General features: G+C 55.1%; 3 protein-coding genes across 11 annotated transcripts; 1 reads left to right on the forward strand and 2 right to left on the reverse strand.

Annotated features, from left to right (window-relative positions):
- On the reverse strand, positions 272 to 9,072 carry ECSCR (endothelial cell surface expressed chemotaxis and apoptosis regulator). Its single transcript, XM_003123983.4, has 8 exons — positions 8,922 to 9,072; positions 4,897 to 4,932; positions 4,356 to 4,448; positions 2,571 to 2,684; positions 1,814 to 1,912; positions 1,562 to 1,598; positions 796 to 892; positions 272 to 621 (listed from the first exon to the last, which is right to left on the reverse strand). The coding sequence occupies exons 1-8, from the start codon at positions 8,980 to 8,982 to the stop codon at positions 613 to 615; spliced, it is 546 nt and encodes a 181-aa protein (XP_003124031.1). The 5' UTR covers positions 8,983 to 9,072; the 3' UTR covers positions 272 to 612.
- On the forward strand, positions 10,305 to 13,039 carry LOC110259781. Its single transcript, XM_021085521.1, has 2 exons — positions 10,305 to 10,515; positions 12,062 to 13,039. The coding sequence occupies exons 1-2, from the start codon at positions 10,327 to 10,329 to the stop codon at positions 12,530 to 12,532; spliced, it is 660 nt and encodes a 219-aa protein (XP_020941180.1). The 5' UTR covers positions 10,305 to 10,326; the 3' UTR covers positions 12,533 to 13,039.
- Positions 15,856 to 23,676, reverse strand: TMEM173 (transmembrane protein 173). 9 transcript variants are annotated; one of them, XM_021077058.1, is made up of 9 exons: positions 23,533 to 23,676; positions 22,944 to 23,035; positions 22,547 to 22,637; positions 21,791 to 22,017; positions 21,485 to 21,668; positions 21,130 to 21,238; positions 18,041 to 18,279; positions 16,892 to 17,078; positions 15,856 to 16,333 (listed from the first exon to the last, which is right to left on the reverse strand). In XM_021077058.1, exons 1-9 carry the CDS (start codon positions 23,533 to 23,535, stop codon positions 16,143 to 16,145), a joined length of 1,323 nt encoding a protein of 440 aa, XP_020932717.1. In that variant the 5' UTR covers positions 23,536 to 23,676; the 3' UTR covers positions 15,856 to 16,142.

Raw genomic sequence — 25,320 nt, forward strand, 5'->3', positions numbered from 1 at the left:
TTTCGGGTTCGATCCCTGCCCTTGCTCAGTGGGTTAACAATCCGGCGTTGCCGTGAGCTGTGATGTAGGTTGCAGATGCGGCTCGGATCCTGCGTTGCTCTCGTTCTGGGCGTAGGCTGGCAGCTACAGCTCCGATGGGACCCCTAGCCTGGGAACCTCCATATGCCATGGGAGCAGCCCAAAGAAATAGCAAAAAGACAAAAAAAAAAAAAAACAACAAAAAAAAAACAAAACTAACCATGGGAGCCTAGACCTTCAAAGAAAAGAAGACTGCAGGCCAGAAAACGATTTTAATGCAGAGTGGAAAGGACAAATTCACTTCGTCATTTTCCTTGCTCTGGCTCTCTAGGCTCCTCCTTCCTGCGACTTTGAGAAGGTGGGAGGAGCAGGCTGTGTTTCTGGAGTGATGGTCCATACGAGAAAGAGTCTCTCATGCTGGCAGTTTGCTCCCAGATCTGGGGGACTGCTAATGTCCTTTAGGTCTGGGAGGAGATGTGAAACAATAAAATAATTTATATCTGGTTCATTGCTTCTCCTGATCCTGTCGCCTTGCTCTTTTCAGCCACAGGGCAGCTGCATCATTGTCAGATCCCCAGGGACCCAAGGTTGCTTTTAAAGGACCTGCAAAATAAATACATGGTGAGGATGGGTGAACTGCTCTGGAGCGAGGGAGTGGAGAATGGCAGAGAAGAGCCTGAATCTTCGAAAAATATCTCCTTTGTGGTTAAGGAAGCAGAGCCGAAGGGAGGAGGAGGAGGAGGAGGGAGAAGAGTGGGAGGAACTGGAAAAAAGCACCTTCTCTGCTGAGGGGCATCCTTTGCTGTTATTCATGTTGATATTTTTCATGGAGATGAGGGTGATGCTGTCTTTCTCTCCATTGGCTGTGGAGCAGCTTGGAAGAAAGGAAACATGGGTTATTGAGAGGAGGGCAATGGGGAGCAAGCGACTGTTGGGGGGGTGTTCAAACAGACCTCTGTTCTCATAAACCTTTATTTGGTGGTGAACCATAATGAAATGACTATGTGTTTTGAAGCCCCAAAGACATATATATATATATATATATATATAAAAAAAAAAAAAAAAAAAAAAAAAAAAAAAAAAATATATATATATATATTTTTTTTTATATATATTTTTTTTTTTTTTTTTGTCTTTAGGGCCACCCCATGGCACATGGTAGTTCCCAGGCTAGGGGTCGATTTGGAGCTGTAGCCACTGGCCTACACCCCAGCCACAGCAATGCCAGATCCGAGCCACGACTGCAACCTACACTGCAGCTCATGGCAACACCAGAGCCTTAACCTGCGGCATATGGAGGTTCCCAGGCTAGGGTCGAATCCGAGCTGGAGCCGCTGGCCTACGCCACAGCCACAGCAACGCGGGATCTGAGCCTCATCTGTGAACGACACCATAGCTCAGGCAATGTCGGATCCTTAACCCACTGAGCAAGGCCAGGGATCGAACCCGCAACCTCAGGGTTCCTAGTTGGATTCGTTAACCACTGCGCCATGACGGGAGCTCCAGATAGATGATGCTTCCCTTAAACCTCTGACAGTCTTACCTTTCAGAGAGCCCCGAACTCCCAGGTTTCTGGGGATCTGTAAAAAAATCCAAAGGCACAGATTCGAGGTCACATCTGAACTCAGAAGCCTGATCTGCTTCTCAAAGCCTACCCAAGGGGCCTGTCCCCTGGGCCCCCAGTCGTGCTGATGTGCCATTCCTTCCCTCAAGGGTGGGTGTCAGTCCCAGAATCTAGCTCTGGGTCCCTCAACAAAGAGAGATGGAGGGCGGCGCCGAGGGTCAGGGCGTGTACCTTCAGATTCCTTGTTCTTCCGACACTTAAACCTTAGACTGACCACGCTGACCAGGATGATCACCACAACCAGCAGGATGACAATGAAGCTGATGACACCTGCTCGGGGAAAAGGATGGGGTGAAGGAGGGGCAGAGGAAAGGACCAAAGGGGGGAGATCCCGTCGCGGCTCAGCAGAAACGAATCCGACCGGCATCCATGAGGACGCAGGTTCAATCCCTGGCCTCGCTCTGTGGGTTAAGGATCTGGGTTAAGGATCCGGCATTGCCGTCCGCTGTGGTGTAGGTCGCAGATGTGGCTCAGATCCTGAGTTGCTGTTAGGCCAGCAGCTAAGCCCCGATTTGACCCCTAGTCTGGGAACCTCCCTATGCCATGGGGGTGGCCCTAAAAAAAAAAAAAAAAAAAAAGGACAAACAGGGGCAACAAGAGTCCAAATTCCCTTCCCAGCCAGGTGCTGTGTAGACAGGCTCTGGGAGCAAAGTGAATTGCCCTCCTCTGCTGAGGGATGAGCTCTCAGCCCACTGCCCATGGCCAGAATGGGCTCCATAGCCCTGCCCTGCCCTCTCTTAAGGGCGTGGAGCCTGGCAGAGCCCAGAAGAGCTGGGTGGAGGGCCAGGGGAGGCCCCTTCCCACCAGCATCTTCCTCACCAGCCAAACCCTCCTAGAACAAAAGGGCAAGATTTGAACTTGTGTTTCTGGACCCACAGTCCAAGTCAGGTCAGGGGCGGGGGCGGCGGGAGAGGGGGGTCCGTCTCACCAAAGGCGGCCACTGTGAGCACCGTCTCTGACGTGGGGCTGGGCAGGACGGTCGGGTCTTCTCTGGTTCTCAGACTCACGGTGGGTGACGTGGACGTACCATTGTGAGGGGTGTCTGAAATGGGGGAGGGAGGGGTGCATCCGTGAGGGACCGACGTGACAGTGCCAGCCCCCTCCCACTGCCCCAGGTAGGCGACCACAGCGAGAACGCATGCCCTGCCAGAAAGACCTCCTCCAACCCGATCCCACGAGGTGGGAAGACAGAACTGGCTGCCGTGGGATCACGTGAAGAACACGGCTGGTTGCTCAAGTTCCTCGTGCCAGAGGACTCCAGAAGGTTCAGGATGCTTCCCTCCTGATGCCCTTCCCCCCACACCCAGGGGCCCAGAGGAAAGGGATTTATGCAGCAGAGATGGGGAGCCAGACTGCGCAAAGGAGAACCATCCTTTTGCCAAAGGTTGAAAGTGGGGTGAAGGAAGGGCACCGGATGTTTGTCCCCAGGCACTGATCTAACGAGCCAGGCTGCCAGTCAATGGGCACAAGTTTCCAGTGCTCTTAGAAAGTGGTGTGGGCATCCCTCTCTGCCCCTCTTCAACACATTAGACTGCCGGCCTGATTCTTCTTGCACCTCCTCATCCTCGCCCCACTCCTAAATAAGTCTGGAAGGGTGGAACAAACCCCAGCGCCAAGGAGTAGGGTGAGAGAGAGTCAGGGCACTCTTGGCTGCGAGCACAGACAGGACCTACCTCCACCTGTGCTGCCACTGCTCCCGTGGCTGCTTGGGACACCTGTGCCTGCACCTGAACCAGTAGGGCCCACGTGGAAGGTGTCCCACCCCTGCCCCATTTTCTCCCACGCTGCTGGGTGAAGGCCAACCTGCTCGGAGAAGCGCGTAGCCCTTTCTCAACCTTTCCTGCCTCCCTGTCCATCATTTTGGGTTCTCCTACCCTCCCTTACCCCATCCCTTTCTTTATCAGTCCTGAGTCCAGGCTCCTTTTCCCTTCACTGTGACCAGTTCCTGGCTCCCCTGTCCCACAACCACTCTCCATCTCTCTCAAAGCAGGGTACCTCTGGTGTGGATCCTGGCCTTGAGACCCCTCATTGTGGGGCAGGACCCGGGCCTCCGGGAGAGGGGAAGAAAGAACGCAGCCAGACATGACCCGGTGTTTTCCACCCAAGCTCCAGCTACTCACTGAGTCCTGACATGTGTTTCTGTGGCTGGGACCAAGCCAGGCTCAGCAAGGACGGGGAATGCCCATCCATGCCCTTCAAGTACCCATCTACGGTGCTCGAACTCAGAGTCACAGGTTTACTGGCTGCCAGGGGGACCTGTGAGGGGTTCTTTGGAGCTGCTGTGGATTAGGAAGCATGCACAGCCTGCTTAAGGCCTCAGCCAGCATGAACACAGGGAGGGCTCTTTAGTCCCGAATCTGCTTTTGGTTCCTCTGGGCCTTGACCTTGGCAGTTTCCTCTGCCTGGAATATACCCTGTATCGCCCTCCACTCACAGTGCTCAGCTGGTTGACTCCTTCTTGGGCCTCAGCTCTGGAGACCACTCACTCTGGGATGTCTGGCCCCCAAGTCTGGAGTGGCTGTCGCTATCTGGGTTCCCACAGCATCTTCTGCTTATGCCCATCATAGCCCTTCTCACACTTGCTTGGGAACTGTCCATGTGCCATCCCATTTACTTGTCTGGTCACCTACTAATCTGTATGGTCTTCCAGATCGGAAACTGCCTCCCTGTTGGCCCCTCCCTGGATGGCATGTGTAATCTGAGCACAGAGTACCTGTGGTGCTGGTGCTGCTGCTGCTGTTGCTGCTGCTGCTGGTGCTGCTGGATAGAGGGCTTGAGCTGTTGGACTCTGCGGAAGGACTCTCTCCTGCAAGTACAGGCAAGGGAGTTGCAGGTGGAGCAGGTTTGTCAACCCCACACTCCCTATTCCACCTGAGAACCCTTGGGCTCCAAGCAGATCTAAAGGGCTGGGGAGAGGGCTGGGCAAGGGCCAGGCTCTGGCCCCTCGGCAACCACGCTCACTCATCAGTGTTGGGGGACCTTGGCTCTGTGGTTAGACTTGGACTGCGGAACCTCCCTGCAACAGATCATCGGACACCGACACCGAGGGTCCGCGGCTCCATCTCTTCTTCTTCTTCTTCCCTATAGCTGGTGTTTTCCAGTCTTTCTCCCTACCCCACCCCAACCCCAACCACTCACCTCTCTCCCCTCTCCAGGCATGTTACAGATGTGTGCAAATGGCCCTAGAGCTCTTCCCACCCTTCCTAAGGTCCCAGGCCTGAATGCTGGACTGGACCCTGTGTGGTTGGGCTTACCCTGAGGGCTAGGTATTGTGAGCTGGGAGCCGTGGCCTGCAAGAGAGAACAGAATACATAGACAGCTTGATGAATCTTCTTTCCAGCATGTACCTCAGGGGAAGGACACAGGCCTTCTGGCCTCCCTGGCCTGCCATGCTAGAAGGTAGACACCTGGGCAGAGGGCGTGACTCCAGCTCACGGGGCTGGCCGTCCTCTGAGACGCTGAGTCGGTCGCCCCATCCCCAGCACCTCATGTTTCAGTGTCCTGGAGTCCTTGCCTGTCTCTTCAGTCCCACATGGGTTATATACCAACCTGGCCCAAGATCAGGGCAAGTTGTTTCAAAGTAATGACATGTCCAAGGACAGAGGGCCAGTGGCCTGCCACCTCTGGACGAGGACCCGGAACTCCAGGTCTCTAGCTGACGTTTTCGCCAGAGAACCATCCCTTTTCTGGGAATACTGTCATCCAGGTCCTGTCCTAAGGGAAGGGGATGGAAAGATGGGGTGACTAAGGTGGGGAGTAGGGATTAGGGTTGGTGCCTGGGCCGCCTCCGCTTTCCTCCAGCTAGAGGTGGGGGCCTACACAGGAAGCCAGTTCTGAGGTACATACAGGAGGTGGGGAAACTCAGCCAATTTTTTTTTTTTTTTTTTTTTTTTGTCTTTTTGCCTTCCCGCAGCATATGGAGGTGCCCCAGGCTAGGGATCTAATCGGAGCTGTAGCTGTCGGCCTGCGCCAGAGCCACAGCAACGCAGGATCCGAGCCGCTCTGCAAGGCCAGGGATCGAACCTGCAACCTCATGGGTTCCTAATTGGATTGTTAACCACTGCTCCATGACAATAACTCCCAAACTCAGCCAATTTAGCAGGTAGGAGCGGCTTCAGAAATGGGGACTGTTAGCCAAACCCAGGGAGGAGCAATGACCTGGAGGCCCCAGTCACTTCTGTGGACGCACATGCGCGGGCCCGCTGGCCTCTGCACAGACGTGTGTGTGTGTCTGTGTGTGTGTGTGTGTGTGTGTCTCTGTGTGTGTGTGTGTCTGTCTGTCTGTCTGTGTGTGTGTGTGTCTGTGTGTGTGTGTCTGTGTCTGTGTGTCTGCCCGGGTATATGTTCTCTGCGCCTGTGGGACCTGAAAGGTCAGGGTTCGTTTGCTCATTTTCCACAATGAAATCATTCTGGAAACCTGTGAACAATGTGAAAGGAAAACAGTGGGGGAAGTGGAGCCGCCCAGCCGGGTTCCCGTCCTCCATCAGCCGGGGCAGGCCGGGCCCTCTTCTCCCTCAGCCCCTCGGCATCAGGGAAGCGCCAAGCCTGGGAGTCCAGGCTCCCCGGTAAAGAGAGGCGGCGAGGCCCAGGAGCCCGCCCAGCCTGGGGCAGCCCGTGGCCTGTTTATTTTCTTTAGCCACTGCCTTCCTCCAGGGGCTGTCGCTTGGAGAGAGCGGAATTCATTGTTAAGCCCAAGGTTGCCCAGGCCCTAGGCCCTGTTTTTCTGGGTCCTCATCCCTCAAAGCCCCATTTCTTCTTGGGTGGGGGCGTCAAGAGGGAAACAACACTTCCGGGTGCCCCAGCCTAGAGAGAGCTCTTCCCAGCTGGGAAGGACCCTGGGCAAATACGTTCAATCGGAGGCATGTCGTAAAAAAATACTCTCAGTTATTGGTCAAACACATCTGAGGTATCATCTTAGCTCTACAGGTTATAACTTTAGGTTTTAGGGGTAAATCACCGTTCCTTGCCTTCCTGCACTTTTTCTAGAAGGAGATCCAAAGCCACCAGGACAGGTCCCAGCAGCCTGCTCTCTCTCTGGCTCCTGGCTGCGCTCCCCCCACAGGAACTCTGTCAACAGCGGATCCCTCTGGGAGCACAGGAGCATCTGTTTCGACAGGCCAGGGCCTCTGTCCACAGGGAACGCAGATGCTGGAAGGACACTGGCCCCGGGAATTCTTACTCTTCTCTCTCTCCCTAATCCCTTCCAGCCTCTCTCTTCTCCCTCTCACCGCCACCAGGCTCTTTTCCTCAGCAGCATAGTTTAGTAGTTAAAATCAGGGATTTTGGAGTTTGAGTCTTTTTTTTTTTTTTTTTGGCTTTTTAGGGCTGCACCTGCGGCATATGGAAGTTTCAGGCTAGGGGTCTCATCAGAGCTACAGCTGCCGACCTACACCACAGCCACAGCCATGCTGGATCCAAGCCATGTCTGTGACCTACACCACAGCTCACAGCAACGCCAGATCCTTAACCCACTGAGCAAGGCCAGGGATCAAACCCGCGTCCTCCTGGATACCAGTCGGATTTGTTTCTGTTGAGCCACAGTGGGAACTCCTGGAGTTTGGGTCTTGAGTTTAAGCCCTGACTCCGTAACTTACTGTCAGACCTGGGCCTCAGTTTTCTCTTCTTTAAAATGCAGGTGACTTTAGTGCCCCCATAACTGATGGTGAGGATAAGAAAATGCGTAGAAAGCCCTTAGCCCAGTGCCTGACTCTTTGTGCTCAAAAAATCCTAGACATTTTTATTTTTGCCCCCTTCTCTCAATGCCTCCAAGTTTCAAGTCTGGCCTGACTCTGTCTCCACAGTCAAGTCTCTTTGGGGACCTGAATATCCTCAAAAAGCCTCCTCGGTCCAGCAGGCGAAGGAAGGAGTGAATGTTCTGGGACCCTGAGAGGAGCGGTGAGGACGTGGCTTCTAGCGGGATGATTGTGGCTCAGGTTTCCGAGCCCTAGTGCTTGCCTGGGACAGGACAGCAGCTAGGGAAGCTGGGAGAAGCCTAGGGTGGTGAAAATACCCCCTCAAGAGTCTCACCTTTTTTTTTTTTTTTTTTTAATTTTTAGGGCAACACCCACGGCTTATATAGGTTCCCAGGCCAGCCTATGCCACAGCCACAGCAATGCAGGATCCGAGCCGCATCCATGACCTACACCAGAGCTCATGGCAACACTGGATCCACAACCCACTGAGCGAGGCCAGGGATCGAACCCACAACCTCCATGGTTCCCAGTCGGATCCGCTTCCGCTGCACCACGAGGGGAACTCCAAGAGTCTCCCCTTTTAATTTCCTCCAGGGGCCACCCACGTCTGCTGTTTCTACAGCAGCCCAGTCCCCCAGTCCCGGATCAAATGTATGACTCTAGCCTCCTGGGGTGGGGGAGGGGAGAGAGGAAGGGGCTGGTCAGAGGTGTACCCCCCACCCCATCCCTGGGCTTCTAGAGCAATGTCTGACCTCTCCAGGAGACAGTGTGCGGGTCCTCAGGCCCTCTGGCCCACCACCGAGGAAGGGCCACCCTCCCTCCGCATCCCAGCCATCTTCAACTCCCTTCTGCTGCTCCGAGCACATGGTCACGCATCCCACCAAGGACGTGTGGAGGGCGACGTGGGGGTGGGGAAGGGAGGACAGAAGGGAAGTGGCTGCCCCGTGAGTCAGAATCTCCTGGATTTCGCATGATTCCCAGCAACCGCTCCCTAATTAGAGGACCCCTTATGAGGGGCCTCCGACCCATCAGCGAGCAGAGCCCTTTCTGAGAGGTGTTGGCCCCAAGCCATCTCCTCTGGAGGCCATGCCATCTGCCCCCCCCCACCCCCGCCGCTGAAATGGGGACATCTTTGGCAAACGGTTCTTTGTCTCTAACCCGAGCCCCTCGCACTGCGATTTGAGCTTCAAAAGTCATGATTTGGGAATCCCAGGTGGGTACTCCTCGTGGGAAAGAAGAAAAAGGATCACCTGTAAAGCCGAGGGTACAGACAATGTTGTGCCAGGACACCCAGGAAGGAGCTTTCCAGCCTCAATGTCACACCAAGACAGTCACTTCCCCCATTTCCAGAGGCCAGCCTCTGGGGAGGGGGGCCCAGTTCACCCTGGAAAGTGTCCCGCAAAAGAGTTTAACTGCATCTCTCCATTTTACCCCTGCCTGGCAATGACCACCCCTGAAGCCAAGCAGTCCCCAAAGGCTCCTGAATTTCCATCCGGGAGAGCTGAGCGCTGGCAGCGTGTATCCTGGAGGAGGGGCAGCGGCAGCGGGAGAGGAACTGCTGAAGGCCAGTGGCAGGTGCCTCTTACCTTGGAGCAGGAGGAAGCCCAGGATGGCCCAGCACAGCTGCGTTTCTCCGACGCTCCCCATGTCAGCTGGGACGGTGGCAGGCTGGCGGCCGCTGTGTGGAAGCTCTGTCCATCTCGGTCAAGAGAGAGGGAGTGCTGGGGCGGGGTGGGGGGTGGGGGCTGGCTCTCCAGGAGCTTCCTGTTAAAGAATAGAAGGAAACAGATTGGGACTGGCTCCAGGGGCCCAGCTCAGCCCGGCAGCCCCGTTGAGAATGTAAGGCTGCAAGAGCAGGGCCTGAGCGCCAGCCACTCATGGCCTGGGCTGGGGCTGCTGTGTCTCCTCCAGGGCCAGTGCACAAAAGCCTGTGATGGCAACCTGGCCCCTGGTCCTGTTTCTTCCCCTCCAAGGGGTCCATCGGTCCCTCCACACATAGCCTGGAGGCTTTCCTGGAGTGTGTTTCATGGAGTCCCAATCCTGGGCCCACCGCTGCCCACACTCTGTCGACTCCGAATCCTTTGCACAGCTCTCCCTCCCCGGGGCTCCCCATGCAGGTGGGGCTCCCCACAACATTCAGGGAGGCCTTACAAACACTGCTGTTATTCTGAATGGAAAAACAAGAAGACCCCTTTCTAAGCATCCATCCCTCAGCCCTCTCCTTCCGTTGGGGTCAGGTGTGCCTGCGCCCCAGCCCCTTGCTGTCCTTAGCTGTCCCCTGCAGACCCAGGTCAGCACCGTCAGCTTTTCTCAGTATTCCTAGGACCGCGCAATGCCTGATGGAACACAGGTCCTAAGCACGTATTTAGTGAACTAAACTCAAGAGCAGGGAAATGTTGGAGTTCCTATCGTAACTCAGTGGTTAATGAATCCGACCAGGAACCATGAGGTTGCAGGTTCAATCCCTGGCCTCGCTCAGTGGGTTAAGGATCCGGCATTGCCGTGAGCTGTGGTGTAGATCGCAGACGTGGCTCGGATCTGGCGTGGCTACGGCTGTGGTGTAGGCCAGCAGCTGTAGCTCTGCTTTGACCCCTAGCCTGGGAACCACCACAGGTGCAGCCCTAAAAAAAAATTTTTTTGTTGAAATAAATGTGACAACCTGTTGAGATGAACAGAACTGGAGGTTGGGCCACAGATTTAGGCTAGTAGCGTCTGCATACACTTTCCAGTGTATTTGAGAAATGGCTTTTTAAGAAACCATCAAAGGATAATGACCTCAGGGAATCAGCAGGGATGACAAGCTGGCAAGTCCTGGTAGGGGGTGGGGTGAGGGTGCTGGCCTAGTGTCTAGGATCTGGAGCAGGGGCAGGCAGATCCAGGCTCCTGAAGCTGGGCGGGGGGGCGGGGGCGGGGGTGGGGGGGAGGCATAACAGGAGGTGTTCCCAGGAGTAAGATCAAAGCGCGTGATCGGAGTTAAGCTGGGTCGTCCAGATGTTCGTTCACGGAAGTGAAATTCAGCACGAGGGAGAGAGCGGTGAGGGTGTGTGTGCAGAGGGTGTGTGCCCTGTAAGCCCCACAGACGTGGCAGCTCCGGGTAGGGACCCAGCTCGGGTGGCAGGCCCTCCTTTGCCTCCCAGCCGCCCGTCTGAGGGAGCCCTGGGCAGCCGGACCATGCAGCAGGTAGATTTTCTCTGCTCACACCCTCTCACCAGGCTGGTGAGGGCTCCCCGCCCAGGGGCCCCAAGTCTTTCACCAGCCTATGTTTCCCTTTTCCCTGTACATCCGGAGCTGCTTCCCCGGCCCCGGCTCCAGAGAGCTCAGACTTTCAAGTGGGGGTGGGGAGGTGGCTCTTGGGCGCTCCACATGCAAGTGTCATGTGTGACAAGAGTTAGGGGTGGATGCGGTGAACCGTCATTCTCAGGAGCCAAAGAGAGTGGGTTTGCCCTGCCCACCCCCGCTGGATCCCCGCTGCCCACCCACGGGGATGGCCAGGCTGAGGGCTCAGGTTAGAGGAGGGGCTGCATCCCCAGGGTCTGACCGTCAAGGTCAGCAGGGGGAGGGAAGCCTAGGGAGATGGTTTCCTGAGCCTGTGGTGACCTCACCAACTCTGGGGCTTACACGTCAGAGGTTTGCTCGTTTGACGGCAGCTCCTGGAACCGCCGACTCAGTGCTTAGCAGGACAGATTTGCCCAGAGGGAGGGATCACGACCTGTAGCTTTTGGCAGAACACCGGGTCCCTGAAAGAGGTAGAGGCTGGCGTGAGGTCTCCTCAGTCCCACCCGGCCAGAGCCAGGAATCCACACTGGGCACTGCCTCCCCTCCAGGCCCCTGAGCCTGATCCTGGGGGGACGTTATGGGGTGAGGGGTGGCTCTTGCCTTACCCCGTGCCTCTTCCCGCCCCCCTGGGGTACCAGCCCCCTTCCTACCCTGTGCATGGAAGGGGGCGGGAACCTGAGATGCTGGACACAATGACTCCCTTTGCCCAGGGCGTTAAGGAATAGCTGCCCGGGAGTTCCCGTCATGGCTCAGTGGTTAACGAATCCAACTAGGAACCACGAGGTTGCGGGTTCGATCCCTGGCTTTGCTCAGTGGGTTAAGGATCCGGCGTTGCCGTGAACTGTGTTGTAGATTGCAGACGCGGCTCGGATCCCGCGTTGCTGTGGCTGTGGTGTAGGGTGGCAGCTGTAGCTCCGATTGGACCCCTAGCCTGGGAACCTCCATATGCCTCAGGAGTGGCCCTAGAAAAGGCAAAAAGACCAAAAAAAAAAAAAAAAAAAAAAAAGGAATAGCTGCCCGCTGTACTTGGCGGGGGATCATAGGGTGGTGGTGGGGGTGGGCGGGCAGGGGGTGGGGGACAGACTTCACATGCGAGGCTGCAATAAAGCTCTTCTCTCCCTTTTCTTTTTTTTTTCTTCTCTCCCTTTTCTGAATGACTTTGTCTCCCTACCTCTGTTTTTGTCCTTCTGTCTCTCTGTATCTATCTTCACGTCTGTCTTGGTATCTCTCGTTCTCTTCCTCTCTTTGCATCCTTCTCCCTCTCTCTGCATCCCCCCTCTCTCCATTGCGCTGCGTGTTTGCCTCCGTTTCTCTTTCTCGCCATGTCTCTACCATCTCCCTCCTTTGTCTCTGTCTCTCTGTTCCCTTTGGGTATCTGTCTCGCTCTATGTTGCTCTTTTTCTGTGGGTCCATGCCCATGTCACCCTCTCCCTCTGCCACTTCCCCCCAGGACGGCCACCACCCCTGGCTTTCTCCAGCTGTGAACGGCTCCGCAGGGCAGGAGCCCCAGAGGCAGGTTCCGAAGGTGCTGGATGGGGCCTGGGAACCGCCTCCAGGGGCCGGGCTGCCCCTGCTCACGGTCATCGTTGCCGTCTTTGTCCTGCTGGCCGTCTGCATCGTGGTGACAGTTCACTTTGGGCCAAGCTTACACAAAGGCCATGTCTCTCTCGCCACAGAGCCACCGTCCCCAAAGCCGGAGGGCGGTATCTACCTCGTCCACTGGCGAGTGCTGGGCCCTCAGGCCGTCACGAAGACACCCAGCAGGGACCTCCTGTCCCTGGCTCCTGCCCTGGACCAGATGGGCCTCGGTTCAGCGTTGATGAAATCACATTTCTGTAGGCAAGAGACTGGAAATTTAGCTGGACCTGGCTCAGAACAAGAACCTGGACAGAGAATTAGAGTAAAGCAAATTGGGGCCTGAGCCTCAGAGCTTCGAAAGCGCATGCATGGACTCAGCTGGAGCTGCCCTCTCTGCAGAATATTTATAGAGCATACTGTGAGCAGGAGAATAAAAGAAGCTTGAGGGCCCTGCCCAGAAACATGCCGCTGTGAGCATTTCCAGGGGCCCAGGCCGCCCTTGCAAAGCTGCTCCCTCCTCTTCAGGGACCCCCGACCCCCAAACCTCCCTCTCTGTGTTCCGACTCCCTCTCCCACCCTAATCTCCTCCTCTTTTGATGTCAAAGTGAGTCCAGGCTGGAAGATTCCACCACCTACCCCACCCCTGGGCAAGCATGTCAGAGGCCCTGGCTGTGCAGCCCCCAGGTCCCGTGAGGGCCAGCCCGGGAAGCCAAGGGAAGCGCTAAGGGGTCTGCCTCCTCCGGGACTCAGGAAAGCAAGGCAAATCTGTGGCCCTTCCCTGACCGGGTGGGGGACATCCTTTGGCTGTTGGACCCAGGCCTTGCCAACCACTTCCAAGTTTCTTTTTTTTTTTTTTTTTTTTTTTTTTTTGTCTTTTTAGCTATTTCTTGGGCCGCTTCCGCGGCATATGGAAGTTCCTAGGCTAGGGGTCGAATCGGAGCTGTAGCCACCGGCCTACACCACAGCCCCAGCAACGCGGGATCCGAGCCGCGTCTGCAACCTACACCACAGCTCACGGCAACACCGGATCGTTAACCCACTGAGCAAGGGCAGGGACCGAACCCGCAACCTCATGGTTCCTAGTCGGATTTGTTAACCACTGCGCCACGACGGGAACTCCCCACTTCCAAGTTTCTTAAAGGCCCCAAGCGCCGATTATAACTCCCCAAATTATTTGTGAAGGGTCCCCACTCTCATGGAGCAAGACTCTCTTGCCTTCCTGGGTGGGATAGAGGAAATTGGGGCCTCTCACTACCTCCCACTTTCTGTGTGTGCTGGCCTGTTGGAGCCAGCCTAGAATTTACCCAAGGACATTTGCCAGGCCCAGAACCTTCCAGCTGGTGGGAAAACAGGCAAGGAAAAGGGGCTCCAGGGAGCTTGTCTGGAAAAAGGAGGAAGGAGTGGGCAGAGATGGCAGAGGGAGGGACATGGGGGGCGGGAAGACGCAGGCGGCCAGGTCGGCAGAGCTGAGTCTCACGGGGGCTCTCAAGAAAAGCACCCTTTGTCCTGACACTTTTGAGCTTCACTTCTGTGCAGTCGAGAACATGCAGACACACATGCATGGAGGACTCTGGGTACTTTACCTTGGAGAACACCTGGGGGCAACAACTGAGCCCTGGGGGAACTCCCATCATGGCTCAGTGGTTAACAAACCTGACTAGCATCCATGGGGCCACAGGCTCGATCCCTGGCCTCGCTCAGTGGCTTAAGGATCCAGCATTGCTGTGAGCATGTGGTGTAGGTTGCAGACACGTCTCAGATCCTGCATTGCTATATGGCTGTGGTGTAGGCCAGCGGCTACAGCTCTGATTCGAGCCCTAGCATAAGAACCTCCATAAGCTGTAGGTGTGGCCCTAAAAAGCCAAAAAAAAAAAAAAAAAAAAAAGAAGAAGAAAAAAAAAAGAAGAGGACTGGCTGGGAGTGGTAACAGGCAGCTCTAACTTAATAGCGCTTTCTTCTTCTGGGCTCACTATGTGCTGGGCTCCAGGCTCGTCCCTGGACCTCCACGTATTATCCTGTTTACTCCTCTTGGGAGAAGGAGCCACGTTATCCCCATTTTACAGCTTGGGGATATCAAGACACCCCGGAGGACGCAGGTACGACGTGGTGGGGTTGGGATTTGAACCTGGGACCGAGTGGGTAGGTAAAGGTCCTGTTGGGAGGACTTGATTCTGGGCTGGTTTTTAGGTATATGCGTGACAGGTGCGTTGTGGGGGATCCTCTGGCCTCCGAGGCGGAACGGCTGTCACAGGGGGGACGGGAGGGGACCTTTTTCCCCGTCACTCCCTTGGCTCTGTCCTCCTTGGGAGCAGTGGGTTCCTTCTGGCAAACGTGTGTCTGTCGGAGGAATCCTTCTGCACAGTGATGCCATACTCAGCCACTGCTGCCGAGTGTTTGTGATGTAAACAAAAGGGTGGGAGGGAGGGAACGAGTCTTGGAGGGAACGGATGGAACTGGCAGAAAGGGGCTGTCTGGCCTCCCACGTGGGGGCCGTTTTACCCCCACAGTGTTGGTGCAGTGGCTGAGTTCTAACAGGCATGGCACGGAATGTGGCAGGTGGCCATGTTGTTCAAGGTTCCCAGGGTCCATCCCGTGGCCTCACACAAACCCTCTTTCCGCCCTTCTCCAGGGGACTCTCCATCTGGGCACATTTATTCCCTGGCCCCTGCCTCTTTGAGCAGCCCCTTGCCCAGGACACTGCTGTGTACCCCTCCTGGCACCTGTGTGCTAGCCCGCTGGAGACAAGGGTGCTGAAAGGACGGGTGCAATGGGGGGTGCTGCCCGGCTGGGTGCCCTCAGCCTGATTGGTGGGCTCTGTCCATACTGCAAGGCTAGCTGCCACCCACGGCCCTGTCCTAGGATGAGGAGGGACATGTGTCTGCAGGCAGATTTGGACAGTGGAGATAAGAAGGGCCAACTGCTTGTATCAGAGTCCAGCCAGAAGAAGATGGCATATTCAGGAGTCCCCACTGTGGCGCAGCAAAAACGAATCTGACTAGGAACCATGAGGTTGCGGGTTTGATCCCTGGCCTCGCTCAGTGGGTTAAGAATCCAGCATTGCTGTGAGCTGTGGTGTAGGTCACAGACGTGGCTTGGATCCTGCATTGCTGTGGCTGTGGCGTAGGCTGGCAGCTGTAGCTCCGATTGGACCCCTAGCCTGGAACCTCCATATGCTGCAGGTGTGACCCTAAAAAGCAAAAAAAAAAAAAAAGAAAAGAAAAGATGGCATACTCAAAAAAGCAACCCGAGGCGTGTTTGCAAAGGGGGTTATTTAGAAAGGGCAGGTGTGAAGGAAACCGCAAGCGAGAGTGAGTGCTCCAGGGTGAGCGCCGGGGAGGTGCCAGTGCCGCTGCCAGGGCTGGAGGGGCACGGGGAGGAGGGACCCGGAGATAGACAGGTTACTGAAAGGGTCCTCCAGCGGTGACTTTAGGTCTGCAGAGCCAAGAGCCCGCGGTGACCCTCCTGATACTGCAGGGAGGGGCCTGGGGAACACACAGCCCAGCCTCCCCCTCCCCTCCCACCCTTCTCCCACGGAGGCTCTGCCTTGGACTGAACATGACCAGAAGCCAGAGGCCAAGGGAGCCTGTCGAGGCCTTCCCAGCACAGGGGAGGCAGAGAGGTGGAGGGCAGGTCCGAGGGCCCAATGAAAAACACCTGGGCCATCCCTTAGGTTGGGCTGCCACGTAGGGTTTATAAAAACTTCCACGTGGCTAGGTCCTCACAACAGCCCTGTGAGGTAGGGAGGGCGATGGTTACAATCCCATTTCACAGATGCCGACACTGAGGCCCGGACAACTGGTCGCAGGAGTCATCGTGAGCTGTCAAGTCCAGGGACCTTCTCTGAAAGGCCCTCCGCAGAGGAGACGGCTCTGCTAGGCCTTCAGCTGCTGAAGAAAGCCCCTGATCCAGACTCTTGGCGATGGCCGGGGGCTCAGGCAAGGGGACCCCGGGCCTCAGAAGATATCTGAGCGGAGTGGAAGAGGCTGTTCCATGCCACTGATGAGGAGCTCAGGCTCTTGGGACAGCGTGGAGGAAGTGGGCACCACTGAGGTCTCCGCACTGCCCATGGTAACCTCCCTTTCCTCCTGCCGAAGGTGCCGGAGAATCTCCTGCGACAGGGAGAAGCTGCCTCCCTCTGTGGGTTCTGGAACACGGGTAGGGAACGTGGGGGTAGGCAGTGGGGTGAGGACTCACGCAGGCCCACTCCAGAGCACCCAGAGGATGTCCCTGCGTCTCCTCCCCACCCCTAGCCACTGGGCCAGAGTTCCATGAAATCCCAGAGCTAGAGGTGGTTTTAGAGATGAGAGAACCCTCCCACCTTGCTTTTAGAGATGCTACCCAGAGAGGGGCAGAGAGCTTCCCAAGGTCACAGAGCCAGGGAGAGGCAGGGCTGAGGCTCAGCCCCTGGCCTGGGGCTGTCTGCCTCTTCCGGCACCCCTAGATGACGTGAGGGGCCCAAGAGCCTGCCTCTTCCCGCTCCACCCGGGGCACACAGCCAAAGACCCGAGACAGCAGGCAGGTGTGCCACCATGGGGAGGTGGGACCTCTCCCAGGGGAGGAAGGGGCCAGGCTTGAATGCCCTGACCGCTCAGGAAGGCCCAGGGCATGCTGCTGCCCTATCTCCTGCTGACCCCCTGGGGGACCCCAGAGACCTCCCCCCCGCCCCCGACTCGTCCTGCCTTCCAGCCTGTCGAGTCCTCACCCTGGTAGACAATGAGGCGGCAGTTGTTCTGAGCCTCAGGCGCAACTGCCAGGATGTCTTCGAGGGTCCGGCAGAAGAGTTTGGCCTGCTCGAGCCGATCCTCCCGGCTGAAGCCAGCGCGGCCATCCTGTGACATGGCGAACAAGGTCTGCAAGGGAGTGGCGTACTCCAGGACACAGACGCCTGCCTGGAGGAGGTGAGAGGAGGACCCGACTCAACCAGGAGCCAGGCAGACTCTGGACCCCGGCCTCACCAGCCAGTGTGCAGGAATGGAGTGGCCTCAGCCTCTGACATCCCACTCCTCGATTCAGGGCTAGGGCTGTGTTAAATTTACCCTTCCTAGATCCTCCTCCTGGGATCCAGAGCAAGGCCTGCTGAGGAGTTCCCACTGTGGCTCAGCAAGTTACAAACCTGCCTAGTATCCATGAGGATGCTGGTTCGATCCCTGGCCTTGCTCAGTAGGTTAAGGATCCGGGGTGGCTGCGAGCTGCAATGTAGGTTGCAGACGCGGCTCAGATCTGGTGTGGCTGTGGCTGTGGCTGTGGGGGAGGCTGGCAGCTGCAGCTCCGATTCAGCCCCTAGCCTGGGAGCTTCCGTATGCTGGGGCGCAGCCCTAAAAAGCAAAAAAAGAAAGAAAACAAAACAGAGCAAGGCCCACTGAGCTAGGCTGTCAATGGCTCCAGCTGGAAGTCAAGTCCAGGGACGGGGCTCTGGGGTTCACCTCTGACTGGCTTTCCCCCCAGCCCACACGAAATCCTTCCGACAATCCAGGGCCTTCATCTAGGGCTCCTTTGTGGTCCACTCGGGTTGAAATCCTTCACTTTGTCCCTGGTTCCTGAGTCTCAGTTCCCTCTGCATTAAAGCAGGGATCGGAACAGCCCGCACCCCACAGGGCAGGGGTGAGGATTCGATGAGGCGGTCAGATGAAGCACCCAGAATAGCATCTGGCACACACGAAGCGCTCAGTAAATGTCACTTAGGGTTATATCATTCAGGGTTCGGTCTTGCCCAGCCCTGGGACACATTGAAGAAACTGAACTCTCAGAGGCTGGCAGCGAATTATTTTCAGGGCTTGGCCAGGGCCCCGACTTCTGGGTCTCTAGGCCTGACCCCACCCCCACCTGTGGCACCGCCTCCGCCCACACCCACCGGCTGCCCGTTCTCCAGAAGCTCATAGATGCTGTTGGTGTACACCCGGCCCTTGATGCCAGCACGGTCGGCACTTTGCTGGGGCAGCTCGTGCAGGAAGCGAATGTTGGGGTCAGCCACGCTCAGGTCATCGGGCACCCCACAGTCCAACGGGAAGAGGATGTGCAGCCGGTGGTTCCCTATGCCCCCGAGTACGTTCTTGTGGCGCTGATTATAAGCTTGGATCCGAGCCCGGAGCCCTGGGGTGGAGAGGCGCAAGAAGTCACTGCCACCGACGTTGTCTCCCAGCCAACCCAGGACAGTGACACAGGTATTGGTCCCATCAAGGAGGGGGTGCAAGAGAAATGAGGGACAAGTCCACTCACAGGGCCCGGGAGGCCGGGCAGGGCGGGGCACAGGCATCTTCCCCGCCCTTCCGCCTGCTCCCGTCGCCCCTGCCTCCACCTCCCTTGATTTCTGTCTGGATTTCCGTCAGCCCCACTCCTTCCCACCACAGCTGTCAGGGCTCTCGGAGGCAGGCAGAGCCCCGGGAGGTGACCCCCCCACCCCCCCGCAAGTCCAGGGGCCCTGAGCCAGGCCTCTAGGGGAAGCCCTGGCGTCCAAGGAGGGCAGCTATGAGACAGGAAGAACCGTAGCCTTGGGGGGCACGTCAGAGGATGGAGACACGACCCGTGCTCCCCCCGTGGGACGTCATTACTCATTAAAAGAATGCATATCAAAACTGGACCAGCCTGGTATAAAATCCTGTCTCCTCCTCTAACTAAGTTGTGTAACTTTGGACGCATTACTTTATCTCTTGGAACAGAAATTTTCTTTCTTTTCTTTTTTTTTTTTTTTGACCATGACGAACCTTCTTTATTTATTTATTTTTTAAGTTTATGATCAAGTTTGTGATCTGATTTCTTTTTTCAGAAATTTTCTTATCTCTAAAATAGGAGCGAGGAGGTCCCATCGTGGCTCAGTGGAAATGAATCTGACTAGTATCCATGAGGATGCAGGTTCGATCCCTGGCCTTCCTCAGTGGGTAGAATCCGGCATTGCCATGAGCTATGGTGTAGGTCGAAGACATGGCTCGGATCTGGCATTGCTGTGGCTATGGAGTAGGCCAGCGGCTACAGCTCCACTTTGACCCCTAGCCTGCAAACCTCCATATGCCGTGGGTGTGGCCCTAAAAAAAAGACCAAAAATTAAAAAATAAAATGGGGTGATGCCAATGTTCATTGCAGCACTATCCACAATAGCCAAGACATGGAAAACCTGTATGTCCATCGATGGCCTTCCCGTCGTGGCTTAGTGGTTAATGAATCCGACTAGGAACCATGAGGTTGCGGGTCCGATCCCTGGCCTTGCTCAGTGGGTTAAGGATCTGGCATTGCCGTGAGCTGCGGTGTAGGTCATAGATGTGGCTCAGATCCTGTGTTGCTGTGGCTCTGGCATAGGCCGGTGGTTGCAGCTCCGATTAGACCCCGAGCCTGGGAACCTCCGTATGCTGCAGGTGCAGCCCTAGAAAAGGCAAAAATAAATAAATAAATAAATGTCCATCGACGGATGAATGGGTTAAGAAGATGTGGTATATATACACAATGGAATACTACTCAGCCATAAAAAAGAACAAAATAATGCCATTTGCAGCAACATGGATGCAACTGGAGATTCTCATACTAAGTGAAGTAAGTCAGAAAAAGACAAATACCATATGATATCACTTATATGTGGAATCTAATATATGGCACAAATGAACCTATCTACAAAACAGAAACAGGGAGTTCCCATCATGGCGCAGTGGTTAACGAATCCGACTAGGAACCATGAGGTTGTGGGTTCGATCCCTGCCCTTGCTCCATGGGTTAAGGATCCGGCATTGCCCTGAGCTGTGGTGTAGGTTGCAGATGCAGCTCAGATCCCCCGCGTTGCTGTGGCTCTGGCGTAGGCTCTGATCAGACCCGTAGCCTGGGAAACCTCCATATGCCGAGGGAGCGGCCCTAGAAAAGGCAAAAAGACAAAAAAAAAAAAAAAAAAAACAGACTCACAGACATGGAGAACAGATTTTTGGTTGCCAAGGGGGAGGAGGAGGGGGAGGGAGTCGGATGGACTGGGAGTTCGGGGTTAGTAGATGCAAATCATTACATTTAGAATGGGATAAGCAATGAGAACTATATCCAATCTCTTGGGCCAGACCATGATGGAAAACAATATGACAAAGAACATAGGTATGACTGGGTCACTTTGCTGTGTAACAGAAATTGGCATAACATTGTCAATCAACTATACTCTAATAAAAAAATAAAATAAGAGAGGAGTAATGATTTTCGCTTCCTTACAGGGTATGAATTAAGTGAGAAAATGCATATGAAGGGCCCAGAGCATATGGCAAATATTTATTGCAAGAATTCATGGGTTAAAGCCAAAAAAAAAAAAAAGCAAAAAACAAAAAAGGAGTTCCGGTCATGGCTCAGTGGTTAACGAATCCAACTAGGAACCATGAGGTTGTGGGTTCGGTCCCTGGCCTTGCTCAGTGGGGTAAGGATCCGGTGTTGCCATGGGCTGTGGTGTAGGTCACAGATACGGCTCAGATCTTGAGTTGCTGTGACTCTGGCATAGGCTGGTGGCTACCGCTCCGATTGGATCCTAGCCTGGGAACCTCCATATGCCTCAGGAGCGGCCCTAGAAATGGCAAAAAAGCCAAAAAAAAAAAAAAAAAGAAAGAATTTATGGGTGACTTGTGACAAGTCACTTAATGGCTCTCAGTCCTCTATTTCATCCTGTAAACCAGGCTTAATAATAACAGCCTTCACGCCTATAAGATTGCTTTGGGAATCAAATGGTTTGTCAGACAGGAAAATGCTTTGAAAAATACAGTAAGTCCTGGAAATACAAGATGGGGTGCCTTATTGTCTGTCTGTCTCTCTCTCTCTCTTTTTTTTTTTTTTTTTTTTTTTTTTTTTTTGCTTTTTAGGGCCACACTCGCGGCATATGGAGGTTCCTGGGCTAGGGGTTGAATCGGTGCTGCCGCTGCAGGCCTACACCACAACCACAGCCACGCCTGTTGTCTGTCATAATCTGAAGATGGGGCATAGAGGATGGCCCACCTGGGAGGATCAGCCGCAGGTACCCGATGTAATAAGACCAGGCCAGTCCATGAGCCACGTTGAAGTTCCTTTTTTCACAGATTGCAGAGACTTCAGCTGGGGCCAGGTGCTGTGGAAAGCAGAGTGGAGCCAGGGAGCCTCCATGAAGGCCAACCAGAGCCCTCCTCCTCCAGGAAGCTCTCCCGGCCTGCTGCCAACTGGCTCCTTTCTCTGCCGTCACTGAACCCAGAACATCGCAGGCTCTCCTCCATGGACCAACCTCTACACTCGTCCCGCTCTCAGGACTGAGCCCAGAGCAGGTCCCAGCAGCCACATGTCCCCTTGGCCAGCCCCACCACCTCCCTCTGTGTCATACCTGGAGGCCCAGGAGGATGTTTAGGGCCTGCGAGAGGCCCAGGAGGGCCAGCATCCAGGGGAGGGGCAGGCCAGCCTTGTCTCGGATGGAGAAGTAGAAGTAGCAGGACAGCAGCAGCAGGGCTCCACAGCGGATGGGGCAGCCCAGGCAGGCCCGCGCAGCCCTCCAGTAGCTGCTCTGGTACCTGCAGGCAACAGCCAAGCCCCAGGTCCCAGCCCAGCTCAGCTAGAGAGATTCAAGGCGAGACAGGCCGGGGGGGCGGGGGAGTCAAGGGAGTGAAGCATGTTGGGTACCACAAGGAGTCACCTGGAGTGGACGTGGCACAGCTCCTCCGCCAGACTGCAGAGCCCCTTCACCAGCAGTCCTATCTGCTGGGAGGCCAGGTGGAGCACCAGCCACCGGAGCGTGTATTCTGGCAGCTCCCCCAGCCCCCAAAGGGCCACCAAGCAGGCACCTAGAAGGACCAAGGCTGCCACCTGAGCCCTGAGGCCCCTGGGCTGTGGGATGGATGGATGCAGGCTGGAGTAGGGCATCTGTAGGAACCAAGAAATCCACAGCTGTCCTTCCCTCGCTCTCCTACCGTTTCGGGACTAAGGCCCTGGCTGGGCACTTCCTCCAGCTCTGTGTTTGCCTAGTACCCAACCAGAGCCAGAGGCTGCTCCTGGAGATACTTCTAGGGGACAGGCTGGGCACATAGCATCCCAGAGCTCCATAGAGATTTGTTGAACACAGAGCAAGTGGAGAAAGAAATGCAAGCACCCCCCCACAAACACCCCACCCAAGCCTCACCGAGACCGCCGGCGCAATGAAGAAGAAAGTGAGCCACGATCCCAGACCCAGACCCGCAGGTGTCTGTGACGCACCACCCACCGGACACTCAGGGGCTGGAGTCTCCCTCTCCCCAGGTCCCCCAGGGAGGACCTTAGTCAGCGAATCTGAAAACCACAGTTCAGGGGTGGGGGCAGGGCAGCCGGAAAGCTGCCACCCATCGCTGCACCGCCGGGGGCCTCACCCCCAGCAGCCTCTGCCTTGGAGCTCTGGCCGGGCTGCTGCCCATCTCACCTTCTGCCTCCCAGACCGCAGGTTGTTTCTGGAAGACGGCAAGGGGAGAAGGTCCTGTCCAAGGGCTCCCAGCCCCACGGGGCCTTTCAGGCTGCAACCCGAAAACGAAAGATTCAAAACAATCACAGCTTTCTTCACCACATCCCTCCAGGCTCGGCGCTGGGGAGCTTATTTCCCGCCTCCGAGGAGGGAGGAAGCGCCCCAAGGCCTCGGGAGCCACGCCCAGCTTGGGGTGAGGGAAGCTGCCAAGTCTCCCATGGCAGTGCCCCAGGCCATCCCCCGACCCGAGGGTGTTCAGAAACTCCCTCCAACTCCCTCAAGGCCCCACAATCAAACACACTCCACCAACACCCAGGGGAGACGGCCCACACCCAGCCAAGCGCACACGCTGCCCTGCCTGAGTGGTTTCATTCCAATTTCCAGAAGCAGATCCTCTTTCTCTGAAGCCGGGGCAATCAGGCTGGAGGTGGGGAAATGAACCGTGATTTCCTGTAACAACAACCTTTGAGTAAAAAGCTCATGGAGGAGTTTCCGACATGGCTAGGAGGAACCTGAGTCTGACTAGCGTCCATGAGGATGCAGGTTCGATCCCTGGCCTCGATCAGTGGCTTAAGGATCCGGTGTTGCCATGAGCTGTGATGTAGGTGGCTGGCTGTGGCGTAGGCCAGCATCTACAGCTCCAGATTCCTACCTAGCCTGGGAATCTCCATATGCTGGGGGGGTGGCCCTAAAAAGACACACACACACACACACACACACACACACACACACACACACACACTAAATAAATAAAAATACAAAGCCAAAACTTTAAAAAATGAAAAGCTCATTGGGAGCAAAAGACCTGCAGAAGGGTGGGGTTTCAGTTCTCCCCGGGAAGGGGCAAGGCGGGTGGCTTCTCAGAGAGCACCTGGTACATCCAGCCAAAAAGGCAATCACGTGGATAATAATAAAAACAACAACAACAACAACAACAAAGTGCTTACCATGCTTCAGACATTATGCCGAGAATTGCTCATGTTTTCATTTAATCTGTGCAGCCACCCTGTCAGGAAGCTACAGAACTTTCCACAGTGAGGTGAACTGACTTGCCCCACTCCCATCGTGGCTAACAGAGGAGGAAGTGGGGAGGTGAACCAGGTGGGTGGCTCCAAAGGCCAGCTGGCTTGGCGCCTTGATTTTCCAGAAAGGAGTGGAAGGTGCCAGGATCAGGTTTCATGCTCATACTTTTCCCTGGGGTGGGAAGTGTTCTGGCCTCTCTCAGGCACACTGGTAGGCTGATTGGATTCCAGGAAGGGGCCGGCCTGGGAATGGGATCGGGGTGGCAGCCACAGAGCAGCCGCAGTCCTTTCCTGCCTAGATCCTTCCCCACATCGCAACTGGACATGAGAAGACACATCGACTTCATAGATGCCTCGGGCCTCCCAGAAGCAAGGAGGCTTCCTGAGAACTCTCTCGTTAAAAAATAATAATAATAATTTTCTGTGGAAGTTCCTGTTGTGGTGCAGTGGAAACGAATCCAACTAGTATCCAAGAGAATGCAGGTTCGATTCTTGGCCTTGCTCAGTGGGTTAAGGATCTGGCATTGCTGTGAGCTATGGTGTAGGTCATAGATGCGGCTCAGATCTGGTATCGCTGTGTCTGTGGTGTAAGCTGGCAGCCGCAGCTCTGACTCAGCCCCTAGCCTGGGAACCTCCACATGCTGCGGTGAGGCCCTAAAAAGCAAAAATACAAAAAACAAACGAACAAACAAACCTCAAAATGGAGAGAATTCCCTACATTTTTTCTTCCCTACGATTGACTCACAAAGGGTCAAAGGAAGTCAAAGGTGCTGAAAAAAAGCCTGAGCAGAGTCCTCCCTGGGTGGGCAGCTCCATACCTGCCCACACCTGCAGCCTCCCCTTCAGGATCCTGCCCAGCGGCCAGCGCCACCTCCCCTGCTTCCGCTGGTCATCATTTTCCCAGGAGTACTTCCTCATCTTAGGTCAGTTTGAGAACATGTTAATTTTTTTTTTTTTTTTTTTTTTTGGTCTTTTTGCCTTTTCTAGGACCGCTCCCGTGGCATTTGGAGGTTCCCAGGCTAGGAGTCTAATTGGAGCTGTAGCCGCCAACCTACACCAGAGCCACAGCAACGTCAGATCTGAGCCGCGTCTGTGACCTACACCACAGCTCAGGGCAATGCCGGATCCTTAACCCACTAAGTGATGCCAGGGATTGAACCCGCAACCTCATGGTTCCTAGTCAGATTCATTAACCACTGAGCCACGACAGGAACTCCAGAACATGTTAATTTTTTACCTTGTTGACCGACGGTGAAATGTCATGTTGGTTTATAAGGTTATGGACCATTTGTTTTTACATGGATAATTGTGGCGCCTTGCTTACCCAGTGTGTTTTTTTAAATTTGAATATTTTGCTGTTTTGTTTTGTTATGTTTTGTTTCTCTCCCCATTAGGTAATCACATGGAAAATTCAGCTGTCCACATCTCTTCATCAGACTTGTAAACCAAGGGAAGAATGGGCTTTTGAGATTTGTTTTTAAGATGACACTTTGAGGAAGGAAATGTTCTATAAAAATCAACCAGAAAATGTTGTAACATTTTTTTCTTTGCCAGGATGTCTTCGTAATGTATTTCATGTTAGAATATCCACGACAGATAAACTGACTTGAATCGTTTGGAGCAATTTTGCCCTGTGTTCTATGTGTTTTATGCACATATTTGCAGTTGGACTTTCTCCAACAGAAAGTGGTTTCACTACTGGCACATTAACAA

This window comes from Sus scrofa, chromosome 2 (assembly GCF_000003025.6).
Source record: "Sus scrofa isolate TJ Tabasco breed Duroc chromosome 2, Sscrofa11.1, whole genome shotgun sequence".
NCBI classification, from domain to species: Eukaryota; Metazoa; Chordata; class Mammalia; order Artiodactyla; family Suidae; genus Sus; species Sus scrofa.